This window comes from Magnolia sinica, chromosome 14, assembly GCF_029962835.1.
Source record: "Magnolia sinica isolate HGM2019 chromosome 14, MsV1, whole genome shotgun sequence".
NCBI classification, from domain to species: domain Eukaryota; kingdom Viridiplantae; phylum Streptophyta; class Magnoliopsida; order Magnoliales; family Magnoliaceae; genus Magnolia; species Magnolia sinica.
Window position 1 is genome coordinate 75,807,175 of NC_080586.1, and position 17,332 is coordinate 75,824,506.

The 17,332-nt window shown below is 41.6% G+C and overlaps 1 protein-coding gene across 4 annotated transcripts in view; it reads right to left on the bottom strand.

The window, feature by feature from the left end:
• Positions 1–17,332, bottom strand: part of LOC131226246 (transcription initiation factor IIA large subunit-like) — a 46,808-nt gene that overhangs the window by 17,160 nt on the left and 12,316 nt on the right. For 3 of the 4 annotated variants that reach the window (XR_009161698.1, XM_058222028.1, XM_058222027.1), the window contains exons 2-5: positions 15,757–15,918; positions 3,806–3,967; positions 3,536–3,590; positions 3,356–3,414 (exon numbers count right to left, since the gene is read on the bottom strand). Coding sequence is in view for 3 of the 4 variants with exons in the window: in XM_058222028.1 (XP_058078011.1) it covers positions 3,356–3,414; positions 3,536–3,590; positions 3,806–3,967; positions 15,757–15,918 (438 nt within the window). In the remaining variant the exon portion in view is untranslated. The remainder of the gene's footprint in view (positions 1–3,355; positions 3,415–3,535; positions 3,591–3,805; positions 3,968–15,756; positions 15,919–17,332) is intronic. The other variant, XM_058222029.1, reaches the window with a different exon arrangement.

Genomic DNA, 17,332 nt, shown 5'->3' on the forward strand with positions numbered 1-17,332 from the left:
AATTACACATCACAAATCACACTAATGTGGTTGCACGGTATCAGATTAATTCGATACAGTGCAATCTAGCTTCTAAAACTATTTTTTCCTTAAACCTACATGGGAAACCATCGGTATTGAATGTAGGACCCAGGAAACCATCGGTATAGGATGTAAGCATGGTGTGCCATAACGGCCGTTACGTAAAGGTAATGGTGGCAACCGTTACCAGTTACAGGGTTGTAACGGCCCGTTATGCCCCTCGTAAAGGTCATAACAGTCCATTACAGGGCTGATACAGTAACAGCCGTTACAGCCCATATCGTAAAGGTACCGGTGGTGGCCGTTACGACCACCGTTACCATTACGGAATACCATGGATGTAGATGTTCCTGCTTTTCGGCTGTTTGGCAGATGAAGATTGCACATAGCATGTGATCTAATGTCAGATATGTCGATGTGTGAATCTAGAGAAATCAGATTTTTTCATGCAACCATCAGATTTGTTGATTAAATGGACCAGTTCAAAGCCCAAACATCAATTGTTGTTTGTTCAGCGTGGCCGGCCATAGCTCAGTAATACGGCATGGGCTTTGTGCAGCTCTGTTCATACAACATTTATTGACTTAGATCTGCTTGTGCCATATCATATGGACCTCATGCAGATTTGTTTGTGGAGTCTTGCATGAATCAGGAAGAGTGTCTAGAAGTTGTAGATATGGATCATTTCATTATATTTGGATGTGAAATTCTATCAGGTCACCACTGGACATTGATTCAGGTATGATTTGATTATGTTTGGATTTTTTAAGTAATATCTGACTGCAGAATCAGTACCATTTCCTTAACAGGTATATTGTGAGTCTTTGGATCCTTCGTCTGAACCCATCTGCCACTTAGAAAATAAATATGCAAATTACTACCATTAAATCAAATGGTAGCAGTTACAGTAACTTGACTAAGATGATGATTTCAAATACAGTAGATGAAAGATAGCTGTCAAGTGTCAAGTTATGAGTTGGTTATTCAATAGCATGGAGTCACACCAAGGAGATCTGCAATACATTATAGGGTATGTATTATGAAGGCGGAAAGAGCTTAAGCAAGTATTATGCTGTTCTACTTGGGATATGGTATGAACAAAATGAACCAACAGGATGAAACCAGGTGGATGCATTTTCTGGCTGCATTAAATCCAGAATTTCAAAATTTTGGAGCCAATTCTAACTATGAAGCAACTTCCCATAACAGCAAGATCTGTTTCATGATGATAAATCCGCTATATCATCCTTTCTACCCTGGTTATGTCAGAACAGCAATGGTCTCTAGTTCTATCTGACCAACATTGAGGGGTAGGGTGTGATCGTAGTTATGATGCAAATTACAATAGAAGCCATGAAACTGGTATAGGCCAAGATACTAACTGAGATCGTGGACTTCGACAGAATGGATAAAATCATTTTTGTCCTCATTGCAATGGCATGAATCATGCTCAATAGATGTTAAAATCTTGTTGGTAGGCCAGTGTAGGCCAATACTTTTAAGAACAGTGCCTCATTACAAGAATCCGGAAGACTGTGAGTGATAGATGCTTAGCATGTCCAACATCCTACTCTCTCAGCGGACGTGTTTCCATATCCCGACAGGAATGTGAAGCATTTCTGCAGTCCAAACAGAAGGATGCTGCTACTTCATTCAAAGCTATATCAGCCCATTCAGATACCACCAAATTGCTTTATGTGTCTCATAAATCATACCTTTAGGTTATTGACTCGGGAGCTGAACACATGAATGGTAAGATGAACTTTTTTCAGTCATTTGACAAGTCTCACCCTTTATAACTTTGCAACTTAGCTAATGGAACCAAGTCACCCGTTGTTGGGTGAGGTTCCATCAAAGCAACCCACTCCCTTCCCTTCTCATTTGTGTCATATGTACTTCAATTTCCTTGCAATTTACACTTAGGGCCTGTTTGATTTTCCAGCTCAAGTGTAATTACCATGTAAATGGGTAATAATTATTTACCTAGGTAATTACCACATCTTTCCCAATGTAGATGTGACAACTTACTTTTTTAACACTTTAATCGAGAAATTTACAACATCAATGTGGGGCCCATCGTGATGTATGTTACTTATCCACACTGCTCATTTGTTATGCCAGACGAATTTATGTCATGAGCAAAAAAATGAGGCAGATCCAAAGGTCAAGTCGACCACACCATAGAAACAACGGGAATCAAACGGCTACCATTAAAAACTTCTTGGGGCCCTTAAAAGTTTTGGATCAAGCTGATATTTGTGTTTCCCCTTATCCATGCCTGTGTGACCCTATGAACGGGTTAGATGATGAAAAAACCTCAATGTGGGCCCAGTGAAGAAAATAACTTTCAATGGTGGACGAATTAAGGCCACTGTTTCCTTTAGTGTGGGCCATTTGAGTGTTGGATCTACCTCATTTTTCGGTTCATGTTCCAAAATGTTCTAATAAAATAGATGGACGGTGTGGATATATCATATACATTACAGTGGGGTCCACATATTTAAGTCAACACTTTTGTTTCGATTTTCAAGGTGGAATTACTCTCATATTTTCAAACATGGTGAAAAAGTAATAATTACTTGTTTACCATGATTTACATGTATCATGGAAAATCAAACAGGCCTTTAGCTTAGTAGTATTACCAAGTCACTGTATTGTTATGTTAATTTCTTCCATTCCCGTTGTGATTTCCATTATCTCCAAATGAAGAAGATGATCAGCGGAGGACATGAGCAGGGAGATTTGTACTTCCTTGATACAGACATGGTCAGTGGTACTGTTTCATTTAGGAGTCCTATTGACTATGTGCCCCGAGGGTACTGCAGGTTAGACAGTCCATCATTGTCTAGTTTAAAGATCTGTTCCATTTACTCCTAGTTCTGATGATTAACATTGTGAAACTTGTGATTACTCTAAACACCATTGAACTGTGTTTCCTCATAGGAGAAATAAGAGGGCCATTATCCCTTTTGAGCTGGTTGACCCTGATGTTTAGGGACCCACTCATGTTGCGTCATCTCCTAGTTTTAAGTTTTTTATTTCTTTTATTGATGTTTACTCTAAAATGACTTGGATATAGAAATAGAAAAGACTTTCACTTCAAAGAATTAAGAAAGATTACTCCATAAACTCACCCCACTTACCTACATAAATTGCTATTTTTTCCAGGAAAAAGAAGAAGAAGAAGAAGAAGAAGCACCAAATAGAACTGAAACATAATGATGAGATGACCAACATGAAAAGATGTATGCTGAACAGCTAACTACCAATTTTTAATGACTTCTATGAGAAAGAATCAGAAGAAAATTGTTAGCAAATTAACAATGAAAACTACCTTCATGGGTGGCTGAGATATTCCTCCCCCTTCTTCCTCCTCCCTTGCTTCCTCATAAGCTAAAACATTGGAAACAAAAAACTTAGAAAATATTGCAAATCAACTCCATATGACTATCTTCGAGGAAGGCAGTCTGCACGTAACCATGATCATGTTCGGTGTTTCCTACCCGCCACTTACCAACATTGACATCAACCCCAAGCGGTCTCTGGGTCATCCATGGAGATGGTTGTTGCTGCAATAAAAGAAAAAAGAAATTGCTTTCAAAATGACACTAAACCATTTGATACAAGTTTTATATGGCAGACTTCAATCACTCTAACCATACACCATAGAGCATACACAACAAAAAACATGAGCCTTAACTGATGCACAAATCAATTTAATTGTAGATGATAAATACTCCAAAATGAAACATCATTGTTCAAAGACAGAAGATGAGTGGCCTACCATGTATGGAGCAGGTCTTGCAGTTTTTAGCTCGGCAGCAGCCCCTGTATCAGGTATAGTGCCAAATTCACTGGGACCTGCAGGACTGGGACCTGCAGGGTAGTATTGATATCCTCCAGGTTCTACAGGCAATGGTGTCTGTATGGGCGTTTGTAAAGGTGTCTGCAAGGGAAACCAACCAATGTATCACAATCATGACACAAAACAGGGGGAAAAAAAAATCAAAGAAACGAAGTTTGACACTAGAAAGTGAAATGGACAATGTCCGATGTTTTGGGAGCATTATATATGAGCATCTATATAATCATTGATGTCTGTGGGGGAGTCTCTGAAGGTGTCTGCAAAGGATACCAAGCAATGTACCAAAATCATGAACCAGAACAGGAAAAAGAATCAATGAGCAACTATGTTGACAGTTGACACTAGAAAGTGAAATGGACTATGTCCAATGTTTTGGGAGCATTATACATATATATATATATATATATAGAGAGAGAGAGAGAGAGAGAGAGAGAGAGAGAACTGAAATTTATCAGAAGTGCGACAAAAAGCGCAAAAGAATACAACCCAACTCTACAACTGCAAAAATGAGGAGAGATTGGCAGATTTAACTGCTTTCGCATAAGAAGCCCAACCCAAAACACTACATTTAATTTCTCAAACGACCTCCTTAGGCGAAGAACTGTTCCAGAAACATCGCCTATTACGATCCTCTCATATGTACCAGAAAACCACCGAAATAAGCAATCCCCACACAAGTTTCCCAACTTTTCCCACCCCTCCATGCCAAGCCCACAAAAGATCCACAACGGATTTTGGCATCACCCAAGCGATATGAAAAGCATCTAGGAAATGGTGCCACACCTTTTGAGTGAATGAATGAAGAGGTGATCAATCGACTCTGCGTCGCCCATACACGTCAAACATATATTGGGAAGGACAAGGGATCTTCTTTTCAAATTATCCATAATCAGCACTCTCTTTCTTCCCACTAACCAAGTGAAAGCCGACACCCTTGGAGGGGCTCCATACGACCACAAGTATTGCAAAAATTGGAATGGAGAAGCGGCCCGAACTATGGACATGCCAAACCATCGAATCTTCTTCTTGGGCCAATTGAACCACATTCATCAACCGGTCTAGCAAATCAAATGATAGTGAAATCTCCTCATCTGTCATATCCGTATGGCAAGGAGGAGAGGAAACGAACGAACCAAATCGAATAGCAATCTTGCACGGATATAAGCCTATCCGAAGCGATGTGGGCCACTTTGGGGAAATCTTCTTGAGGCGTCCAATCTCCACACCAGAGATCCACCCCAATCGAATGCAGTCACCAACCCCTAAGGATAAAGAGATCCCTCTGCTAGAGAGATAATCAACCGAAGGAACCACTTTCCACAAACTAATAGCATGATACAATGAAGCCCTTTTCACTTCCCATTCCCTCTTGCACTCCATATTTTCTTGCAATAATCTCCGTCCATAACCTTCCTTCAGAATCCAAAGCCACTTCCCAAGCAGCGCCATATGCATGGTTTCAGACCTTTAAACCAACTACAATAATGCAGGACAACTAACCACTTGCTCTAAAAGCTCGAACTGATAGAGCATGGCAAATTAGTCCCTCTATCTCATAGCCCACAGCCTACATCCATGGGTAAGGTCCTCGGTCGAACCCTCCTTGTGGGCCCCAAATCCATGGGTTCCACGAGCCGCCCACCCCAGGTGTGCCCCCGCATCCCACAGGCCACCCCACTCAAGCCTAGTGTGAAAATGCCCCCACATTATCCACCATCGAAAATCAGCCTGCAAACATCTTCCTACCTTAAAAGATGAAAATTCTTTTTATCCTCCACCCATTTCCATAAGAAATATCTCCTCAACTTTTCCAGCTTATCCCAAACTAACTTAAGACATTTGAAAAGCGACATTAAGAACACTAGCATATTAGAAAAAGCAACATTAATAAGAGTATGCGGCCACCAAATAACAAATATCACTCCAACCCAAGAGCTTCCTCTTAATGCTTTCTATATAACCTTATTCCACAAGTGTCTAGCAAGGTTATAAATAGGTAGAAGCAAAAGGTCCCTTTTTCACATCCAAAGGCAGCAACTAACCGGGTGACTTCTCACCGTCCACATGGACTCTGACCAATTCACTCTTGGCAACATTTACACTAAGCCCTAAAACTGCTTCAAAGCAAACAATGATTTTCCACAAATCATCCACTGAGGCCATATCCACATCAAAAACAGAAGGCTTATCATCTGTATAGGCCTTAAAGAAACCCTTTAGCGACCCATTTACCAAAATGAAAAAAGTTGCTAATTGCACACAAGCTCGTATCCAATCCCACCATTTATGACCACATCCCAACCTACCGAGCATTTAGTCAAGAAACTCTCAATCAACATGATCAGACACTTTTTCAGTGTCAAGCTTGCAAACTACCTTGCCATTCCTTATTCCCATAATCAATAAATTCATGAGCAATTAAAGCACTATCCAAAGTTTGTCTACCCATCACAAAGGCCCCCTAATTCTCAAATATGATCTGTGCAAGCACCCCCTGAAACCGAACAACTAGATTTTAGCAACAATTTTGTACAACCCCTGATTAAGCTAATGGGCCTAGCTTTTTTTTTTATCAAATCCCCCCCTTCAATTTTAGGAATAAAAGCTATGAAGGACGCCCCTAAACCATTTGAGAGGCAACCATGATCGTGAAATTCAAAAGCACAATCCATCACGTCTTTCTGAATCACTTGCTAGAATTTTTAGAGAAACATCATTAGGAAACTGTTGGGTTCAAGGGTCTTCTCTCCACACAAAGTTTAAAGTAACTTTAACTTCCTCTATGGCGACAAGAATTTCAAGAGACATCGCAACCTCACTCAACAATTACAGAAATTCCAAATTATCCAACCGCGATCTCTTCCATTGGTCTCAAGATAAAAGACTTTTATAGGTTTTTTCTTTAGAGATAACCAAAGTTTTTACTAGAAAAAACGTCAAAGCGGAAAAAATACAAGCCCAAGCACATTGCAAAAAGCTAAAAGGGAAGGGTAGCCGAGGCTGCCTTAACATCAACCACCCACTTTGAAACAAGCCTCTTAACCCTTCCAATAATCACTCTCCCCTTCGGAAATATTGTAGAAGCAACAATCATTCCTTGATCCCCAAATAACCCAAAGAATTGCCATCAAGAGAAGCCGTCTAATAGTTTTCATAGCCTTACCACCACCGCCGCCATACCAAGCCCATAATAAGTCTTCCAGTGACTTAGGCTAGCCCAATCCATGTGGAAACAGGAGAGAAAGTGGTCCCAAACTCTAGTGGCAAAAGAACAATGTATGAAAAGATGATCAATCATCTCCTCACGCCGCATACACATTAGACAAATGTTGGGAAGAACAAGCGCTCTTCTTTAGAGGTAGTCGACTCTCAGGATTCTCTTCCGACCCACCAACTAAACAAAGGCTGCTACCCCGGGGGCGCTTCATAAAACCATTGATGGAAAGGGTGGCATGGATCTGAAGAAGAAGGCATCTGAGAAATGAGGCTGTAGAGGCCTTCGAGCAAGAATTTCCTAGACTTGCTTCCAAACCAAACAATGTTTTCTTCCTAGAGCGGATCTGGCTATACCGTATTGAGGAGCTCCAACAATGCGAGAAGCTCCTCGAATTCGGCATCCGACATATTTCTACGGCAGGGAGGGGACCATACAACCTTCTCCCCATCTCCAGAGTAGCAGCCCGCCATGTTGACATACCTATTTGAAGCAAGCCTAGCAGTACTTAGAAATAAACTTTGAAGCACCTGAGATCCACACCATCTGTCCACCCAAAATTTGATCTAAATTCCCGTTTTGACCTTAAAGGCGATTCCACGTCTCACAATATGTTGCGTAGCCATAATTGCTTTCCAAGCACCTAATGCTCTATAGGAACATGAAGGTTTAACCACCCACCCACCCTCCTGCACCTCATATTTAGCAGCTATCAAATTCCTCCATAGGCTCCCCACCCCCCAAATATTTAGCGGCCATTACATGAAATTTCTTTCTATCTCAGTCCCCCCTTCCATTGGAAATCCCTCCTCATTTTCTCAAGTTTGTCCAGCATCGATTTTGAGCACTCTTGAATAGAGACGGAAAATAAACTGGCATATTGGAGAAAGCTTATTTTATCAAAGTCAATCAGGCCCTCAACAAGATATCGACGATGCCAAGTAGAGAGCTTCCACTGTATTTTTTCTAAAACCTAATCCCAGAGAAATTTGGTTGGTTTCCCCAAGCAAAGAGGCAGCCCCAAGTTGGTAGACGGGAAAGCTCCCGTGCGACATCCAAAAGCAACTGCCATTCAAAACAAACCTTGTCGAACATTCACCCCTAGCATCTCTGATCTTGATGCATTTACCTTCAAACTCGATATTGCCTCGAAGCAAACAACAACCTTCCTCAAGTTCCGAACATAACCATCATTCGCCTTGCAAAAAAGAAGAGTATCGTCTTCATATTGGAGATGGGAAACAGTGACTTGAAAATTTGAAACTGAAAACAATTCATTTTCCTCACCCCTCTTAAGCATCATGCTTAAGGCCTTAGACACCACCACAAACAGGTAAGGCAAAAGAGGGTCTCCCTGCCTAAGACCCCTAGAGGCTTTGAAAAAACCTTTAAGAGAACCATTCACTAAAATGGAGAAAGAAGCCGAATGACCACATGCCTTGATCCATCCCCTCCAATTGACCCTACAACCCGGCTTCTAGAGCATATGATCCATAAAATCCCAATCAATGTGATCATATGCCTTCTCTATATCTAATTTACAAACTAATCTGCTCTTGCCTCATCTAAACATAGATTCAATACACTCGTGAGCGATCAGTGCCGTGTCCAAGATTTGTCTTCCCCAGACGAAAGACCCTTGATTTTCCGAGATAACTTTAGAGATGCACTCTCTCATCTCAGCGCCAAGATATTACTCAAAATCTTGTACAGGCCCCCTATAAGACTAATGGATCTAAAATCTTTCAGCTATACAACTCCCTCAATCTTTGGAATGAGGGCTATAAACGATGCCCAAGCTCTATCGACAAACAACCACTATCAAATAACTCCACTATGAACTCCATAACATCCTTCTACACTACATGCCAAAATTTGTGGAAGAAGGCAATGGGAAAACCATCCGAGCCCAGGGCTTCCTCCCCACGCAATGTGGCCAAGGCCACTTTCACTTCTTCTTCCAAAATCTTCCTTTCCAAGAAGTCCACATCCTTAGCTGAGATCTGACAAAACTACAATCTGTCAAACCTCGGCTTGTCCCAAGGCTCACTAGAGAGAAGCTCCCTGTAGAACGATATTATGGCTTCGCATATACAGTCTTTGTTGTAAATAATTTCCCAAACTGGAAATTCTATTAGCAAGGGCTCTGGAACTTGTAAAATTGTGAAAGAACCGAGTGTTATTATCTCCTTCAACCATACCACACGCGATATCTGGCACCACCTTATCTCTTCTTCCGTTGCCCTGCCTGCATATCTAGAAGCTAAAGCATCCCTGTCCCTTCTTTCTTCAACCGATAGGCCTATAGCCTCTTCTTTAAGATCTTTCTCATGGACTTACTCTGCTATCTTGTCAAACTCCTCTTCCCTCTTAACGAGAAACTCTTTCTTCCAAGCTCTAAGCTTCTCTTTCAGCATCTCCAACTTTCGAAATAATCTAAAACCCGCAAAGCCATCAATAAAGGAGTTCCACCAGTCTGATATTAGCTTATCAAAGCCTTCTACTTCTACCCATGCCATTTCGAACCTGAAAGGTTTGGGACATCAGTCTTCTTCTTCTACTTGAAGCCCAATCGGTCTATGGTCAAAAATAATTCTTAGAAGGCCACGCTGATACACAAAAGGATACTTCTCGATCCACTCTGGAGAAACGAGGAATTTGTCCAGTCACGACATAACTGGATTCGTTTGCCCATTAGACCATGTATACCTAGCTCCTCCCAATGGGGGATCCACCAACTCATGACAGCTAACCCAATCGGAAAACGCAGCCATGCTCTTCGAGATTCTTCCTCTCGTCGATTTTTCAAACAAAAATCGAACCACGTTAAAATCACCTCCAATACACCGAGGGGCTAACCAAAGCAACCTAATCTTGTCCAACTCCTCCCAAAATTCCAGCCTAAGTTTGTATACACAAGGACCATACACAACAGAGAAAACCCACTGGAATCCCAAAGCCGCCTCGCACAAAAAAGGATCCTACCAAAGAATCAATGCATCTTAGCCTATCGGAGTTCCAGGCTACACAAATGCCCCCTGCAACCCCTGTCGCGTTCAACGCTACCTAGTCTTTTAGCCTTCTAACCCCATAGAGAATCGAGCATGCCCCTGTCCAAAGCCTGCAACTTTGTTTCCTGGAACATTACTATATCGGCCTTTGGCTTACTGCAGAATTTCTTAGTTTGAGCCTTTTTGGCTTTATCCCCTAGCCCATGAACATTCCAAGAAAGGATAATCATTGATCACATGGCTTCCCCGACCTCGCCCTCTTTCCTCCCATTCCTTTAGTAGCTAAGTAATAGTTGATGGAGTACTTGAGGCTCAGCAATTCCCTCCACCCTTTACAAGTTCACTTCGCTTTGAGTTGTCGAGCTTCCTGAAAGTACTAGGAGGCCCTAGCCTAAGCAAACTCAAAAAAAGCCTTCACGTGTTCATCTGAAGCCCCATACGACATTCCCACGAGCCCCCTACCCTTTCCAGAACATCCTTAGCCCATCTCCTATGTTCTATGGATATATTCCCAAACATTTCTTGTGTTTCTTGAGGCAAGTGAATCGACATAGAATCAGGGATCATTTTCTCAACGCATCGAGGGGTGACATCCAGGGCTTCCTCATATAACTCTGCCTCTACCACTTCTCTTGCCACCACTAAACTCTCGTCTTCTAAGGGGACCTCATCCTCCGTGATGTTCTTCCCTCCGACTTGAGACAAACTGCAATGGGGTAAACCCAATGGGACCTCCACAATAGAGGGATTAAAAAGGATGGATTTCCAGAGGTTCCTGAACGTGACAAAATTAAAAGGTTGTGCGAGAGGAGTAAGTTGCATCGTATTGCTCTCACAAGTCTCCGTACACGCTTCGCTACAAAAGTTGGCACGTGCCCCAACATCTCTGATGCTCCCTACACACCTCAAACTCTCGTGTGCCTCTGACGAGGCGCTTGGAGGATCAAACACATGTTTGGAAAGAATCGTGCAATCAAAGCTATCATTGTCGCTCATTGTGTCCAGGCCCAGGCTTGAAACCTTATAGATGATCTCTGCTCCAAGGTTCGGATTTGGGTCCTCCTGGGTTGGAGCTCGATCCTTCCCCGAGGCTACCATTTGAATCTACCTTGGGCGCGAGCACATCTCCTCTCAAGCTCCCGCGAGATGCGCACCACCACGTGTCGCGCAATCAGAGGTTAGAGCTTCACCACCTTCCTTTCCGCCAATCTCAGCGCCACACGGCTCCTCAATCAAACTTGGTACTTCTGTGAAGCACGGTCTCGGTACTCCTTCCTCCTCAACAGCCACACCTGCATGGCCATAGCCCTGGAGCTCCTGCTCTCTTGGCCCACTTAGGGAGCTCAACATTATTGTCCTCCCTCTGAACCGACATAACAACCTTCCTCTATCCGACAAATGTCGAGATGAAGATTGGGATTGTCGTTCCTTTCCTTTGCCGAATTCGAACCCTGACCACACGCATTTCCTCCCCAAGCTTCGTTTTCGGATCTATCTCCTGAACTTCTCCCAAGCAAGAGGCTGTCATGATAATTAAAAAAAAAAAAATCATCCAACCAAAATTACAATGGCACTACCCAAATCAGCAACCAAACATCTTCATACTCGAAGGACGAGTACTCCTCCCACCTAAAAATCCTGAGAACAAGGTTGTCCCTGTGAAGAATAGCTGCCATTTACAGAAGATCGATATTGGCTCCTGAGCATAGACGAACCCAAAGGTCGTACCCAATAGGCCTGATGATGTACTTCTCTGGGATCATCTTACAACATTCATCCAACCAAGTCCAGACCTAAGGGATCGTCGCTCCTTGGTGACTACGACCACCGAAAGTTGCAACAACTCCCACGAGTGTTTGAAGGCTTCATCACTTAGACGCGCCACTCTCAACTTCGAACATCTCTGTCGCCGCACACCTATTCGACAATTGGTTAGACGCTCCTCCTCTAGCCTCATTTCCGTTGTCGAGTTGGGTTGAGTCCTCTCCTCCGTCCACTATTTGCTTGTAGGAGGTGCTTCCCCTAACAGTAGTCTCTCTTACGACCGGGGCAACTGAGGTATTCCCCTTCCTCTCTCCAGCTAGATGACCTAAGCGATTCTTTGACTCGGAGCTCCTCGTTTCCTTGTTTTTTAGCTTTGGCTCGAATCTTGCCCCCTACACAAGAAGTTTCACCCCTCCAAAACTTTCACCATGAAGCAATTGTACTGCCCGACTCAGCTCCATCTGATAGTACTCAACTCAACCCAAAACTGCCCATGCTGCCCCAAAGCACAAGGCCCATAAATAGCTGAAAAAAAAACACATTGCCACCCAGAATAGAAACATCCTGTAACACCACAGATAGAGACAGAATCAGAAAAGTAATCCTCCTTCCATATCTCTATATTCCACACCACGACAATACCCCCCACAGCTCCTATAGCATCCACTGTCAACCACTCCTTATTCTTAAACCCCCTAGACAAAGTCCAAAATGCCCCTATTCATGGCTTGAAGCCTAGTTTCCTGTAGCATTATAACAACGACTTTAGCCTTTTTACACGTCTTTCTCATGTGAGCGCCTTTTAAACTTACATCCCGATCCCCTAACATTTTAAGACAAAATTATCACTAACTAACTGGCCCCCTCTTAACCCTCTTTCCCCCACTAGACTTACTCATTGAATCGTAGTTAAGTGTGCACTCCAGACTAAGAAGTCATTTCCATCCATTGTTCAAAAGTTCCAGCTGAGTTGGTCCGAGGTTTGTAAGCCTTTCTCTGAAGGCAGAGCTGGTATCCAGGACTTGGCTGTGATTAATTATGCCCTGCTGTGATTAATTATGCCCTCCTTGACAAATGGATCTGGCGCTTCGACATTGAGGACAGGAATTGGCAGAGAGAGATCATTGCCAGTAAGTATGCCATGGCTGAAGATGGCTGGTTTTCGAATCCCATCTCCCTTTAGAGAGCCTTTGGTGTTTGGAAGGCCATTGCTTTTTGGGGCCCCAAGTGAAGGAAGGGCTTTCTTTCTCTCTTGGAAATCGATCATGCACCCGATTTTGGTTTGATCGCTAGATTGCCGATAAGCCCCTCTTCTCTTTATTTCCTAGTTTGGCATGTGTCACTATGGATAAATTCATTTATATTGCCAACTATTTCTTTAATATGAGCTCTAGCATTTAGCGTCCTACCTGCAGAAGGAACTTGTCTAATTCGGAGCTAGGGGATCTTCCCTACCTTCTACAACTCTAGCATGGTGTTCGTCTATCTTCGGCAGTTGACGATTCACTATCTTGGTCCCTGAACGGCTCTGGCAAATTCTCGGTGGGCTCCTTGTTTAGGCTCCTCAGAGCTTCTCCCTTAGCTCTCAAAGGCTCGTTCCCCTCCTTCACTCGGGGTCTTATAGAGCTCCCCCAAAAGTGGTTGCATTTCTATGGTTTCTTGCTAGAACTTGCTCTATATGAGCAATGAGGAGTCAATCAACCATCTCTTCATGGGGTGTGGTTTGCCTTCTAAGCACTCTTCAATGCCCCTTGGGTTATGCTGCTCCAAGTGGCGGACTTGTTCTTTACATCGCACGGTAGAGGTACCATAAAGGACCACACATTATTCTGGCACTTAACAATCATGGCGATTCTCTAGGGCATTTGGAGAGGAATGGTCGTTGCTTCCAAAATTATTCCCCTTCTATTACGAGAGTGGTGGCCTCGATCTCTCGAGATGTTTCAGAGTGGTCGCGTTACCATTCAATGGCAGATCGTAGCATCATCTCTTCTACCTTTGGGTTGTATTCCTACAGGCTTGTTCGGGCTTGGGCTCCTGATTTGTGTGTTGTCTTGTATTTAGTTCTGTTTTCTCTTCTTGTACGTATTTTTCTTCTTTTCTTCTCTTTAAAAAAAAAAAAACCTTTGACATATCTGTATGTTTTTATCCTTTTCTTTGCCTTTGGCCTTCTTTTCTTAATAAAGTCATTAAAAATAATAATAATAATAATAATAATAATAATTAAAAAAAAAAAAAACTTTATATATTAACATCCTTAGTTGGATTTTACAACTATTTACTTCCAAATCACAATCTTCTATTTTTCTCCTTCTTTCTAAATTATATTCTTTCCCTTCTTTATAAACTCATTTCTTTTTCTCACACTATTCACAATTGCACTCCTAGAGTTAGAGCTAAACTGTTTGATAGGTCGGTAATTGGGATTTAGATTCTCGTGGCTTAAAAATCATAACTATGAGGGATCGTTTGGCACCATGGATTCGGGGGGATTTGAGGGGATTTGAAATCCCCTAGTTGTTGGGCACCATAAAGTAACTAGGGGTTTCAAATCCCCCCAAAGAGGGGGTTTGAAATCCATGGTGAGAGCTTGGATTACATATAAAATCCTTCCAAGAGTTGCATGTGTAATATGTGTGTCACTAGACTATTAAACTATTGGGCACATGGCTCACTAATGTTATCCCAAAACAACTAGATTATCAATTGCATCACAATAATTAATTTAATATGATGATCAGTGCCGTCCAAACATTGTCCATGTAAATCAATGGTTAAAATCATTGGTTAGTCACTCGGACATGATCTCATGCTTGTGGCCCATCCGAGACTTGGAATTTCATCATTTTGGGGGCAAACTATATATTTCAGCGGGCTTATTACAACCATTTTGTCAAACATTACATACATTCACTAATTAGATATATTAAAGTTGATTTAGTAATTAAATTCAAACCTCGGTAAATATACCATGCATACCTACTTTTGGATTAAAGTTGATTCCCAATCCAGGGTGCCAAACACAATAGGAGGATTTCAAATCCAGGGTGCCAAACACAATAGGAGGATTTCAAATGGTTAGGATTGTCCAATCAGTGTAACTTTTGAGTTATGGCCACTCCACAGTTGGGCCCACCAGACGAATAGTTCAAATCTAATGCATATATGCCGTATGTACCGCATAGAGCTTAGATACCCAACAAGATATATACAACATGGCCATCTACTACAGTGACCTTCCCTCTAGAAAAGCATTTCACCCCTTGAACAACCGATGTTTTACATGGGCTCACTCCATTATTCAAGTGGGTCGTTACTTCTCTCAATTGGCAACATCGGTAACTTGACGATGAGCGTTCAAGTTGGTGCCAACATCGGCAAAAACTAAATATGTTAGACAGTCAAAATTTATGACACTCATCCGAGTTACCTGGTTGACTCGTCCAAGTCTCAACTCTTGGCTCAACCAAGCCGAGACCAAGTTCCTGGTTTTTGAAGAATGAGAAGGAGACCGAATAATGAAGTATTATTTAATGCCTATTTCAGGCGAGAAATGTGGGGAGAGAGTATGGTTCAACATTAGGACACAAAGAAGATTAATATGCATAAAAGTCTGTCCTGCAATGTTTTTCAGGGGAGAGGATATTGGAAATTTAATTTATTAAGATAACAAGAAAAGCCACTTAAGGAGGGAAAAAAACTTTACACGAGCATAAATTGATACACTTACATGCTCCAAGAGGAATGAGAGGGTCAGAAAATGTTTCCAAAAAAAATCAAAATGGATGACTTCGGCTACTAAGTTATGCAGAGGAAATTTCGATTTCCAAAAGACAGTAAACATACCAATATGAATATAATCCGAACAGAATAAAGCTCACCGGCGGAAAGAGCATCTCTGCTGTTGGAGTTTCATATTCTTCTGGCCCTTCATATGGCACATTCAGATCATGGACGGGGGCAGGAATCGTTGCTCTAGGAACAGAGCTTCTTTCAATAGGGCCTTGTACTGCTCCACATTGCAACATTTTTAGCTCCCACAGCTGATAAATAATACCCATGTGTGAACCATGAGAAACAATACATTACCAGAAAATGAATGTCAAGGAAAAAATACTTTTAATAGTAAGCTGGACTCGAATGACGAGTGTACTGCGAACTTCTTTTTGCATGCATGTTTCTTATAATTACCATTTTATTTTTTTTTCCTTTTTAAAGAATCAAAAAGCAATTGTTTTACCTGAGCAATTTTGTGGTGACCCAAGGTTCAAAATTAGACCCATGATTTGCTGCAAAGGCATTGAGCCTTGTACCCTCCTCTCAAGGTATAATGGTGTGAGCTTGTTATCTTTCATGCAACCATTTATGACAATATATTAACTTTTCTTCTTCATTATTCCTTCTTATTTTTTAATAATCAATGATGCGGCATCCAATCCCAAAGCCCGGTAAAGTAGAGTTGATGTCAGGTTGGTAATCAGTCTTTGAACTTCTGGCAAGTAATAATGAGAATGTCTGTTTCAAATCTTCGGACAGGATTGGCAAAGCCAACCCAAATTAGCTGGGACAAGGCTATGAGATGATGATGATGATTCATGAGCAAAAGAAGTCAAGGAGATCTCTATGCAAAGAGTTGCCTTCCCTCTGAATAATTTACCTCCTGAAGTGCATGGGAAACACAATGACCTGGACTTCTTTAACTCACCCAAGAAGGACAACATTTGTCGAGTTCCCGTCCACAACTAGACAACCTCACAAAAACACCGTGAACAATTAAAAACTCACTAAAGAGCTTTTGCCTTTGTCAAATTTGAATTTTCACTAACAAAATGACGTGGGCCCCGATTTTTTATTTCTTATTATTGATTATTGATAATAATAATAATAATAATAAATAAATAAATAAATAAAACATTTTATGAGAAATCCAAAGGAGTATGAAAATATAAAAATCCATCAAGGCAACAGATAGGACATCCCTATGAGAAGAGATCCAAGGGCCTCTACCTCAGCAAGGTAATCGGCAATATAATCAACTCCCTTCGGATTTGGTTAAAGTAAATGTCTAAATAAGACAAATGAACGCATACAATTGAAAGTAAATACTAAGACCAAATGGGGTCACATTTTCCCTGCACCCATGAAATTGCATTACAAAGAATCAACCCAACAATCAAAAAACTACCAGCCTAACGAACAAAAATCTCAATCCCAAAAGTGTAAGCTAGAATTTCATTCACCCTTCAATTCACAAAAGAGTATTTACATGTATACATCTCGAAAAGCCAAAGAAATGTTTTCCTTGATTTCTCCATATTTTGTTTCCAGGTTTTTCAATCATAAAATTCTGCATCTTTTACTTGATCTTCTCCATTGCATCCATCTTTCCTACCCCCATTCACTTTTTTTGTTTTCTTTTGCAAAACCAAAAAGTCCAATTGACATGGGGAGACTGCC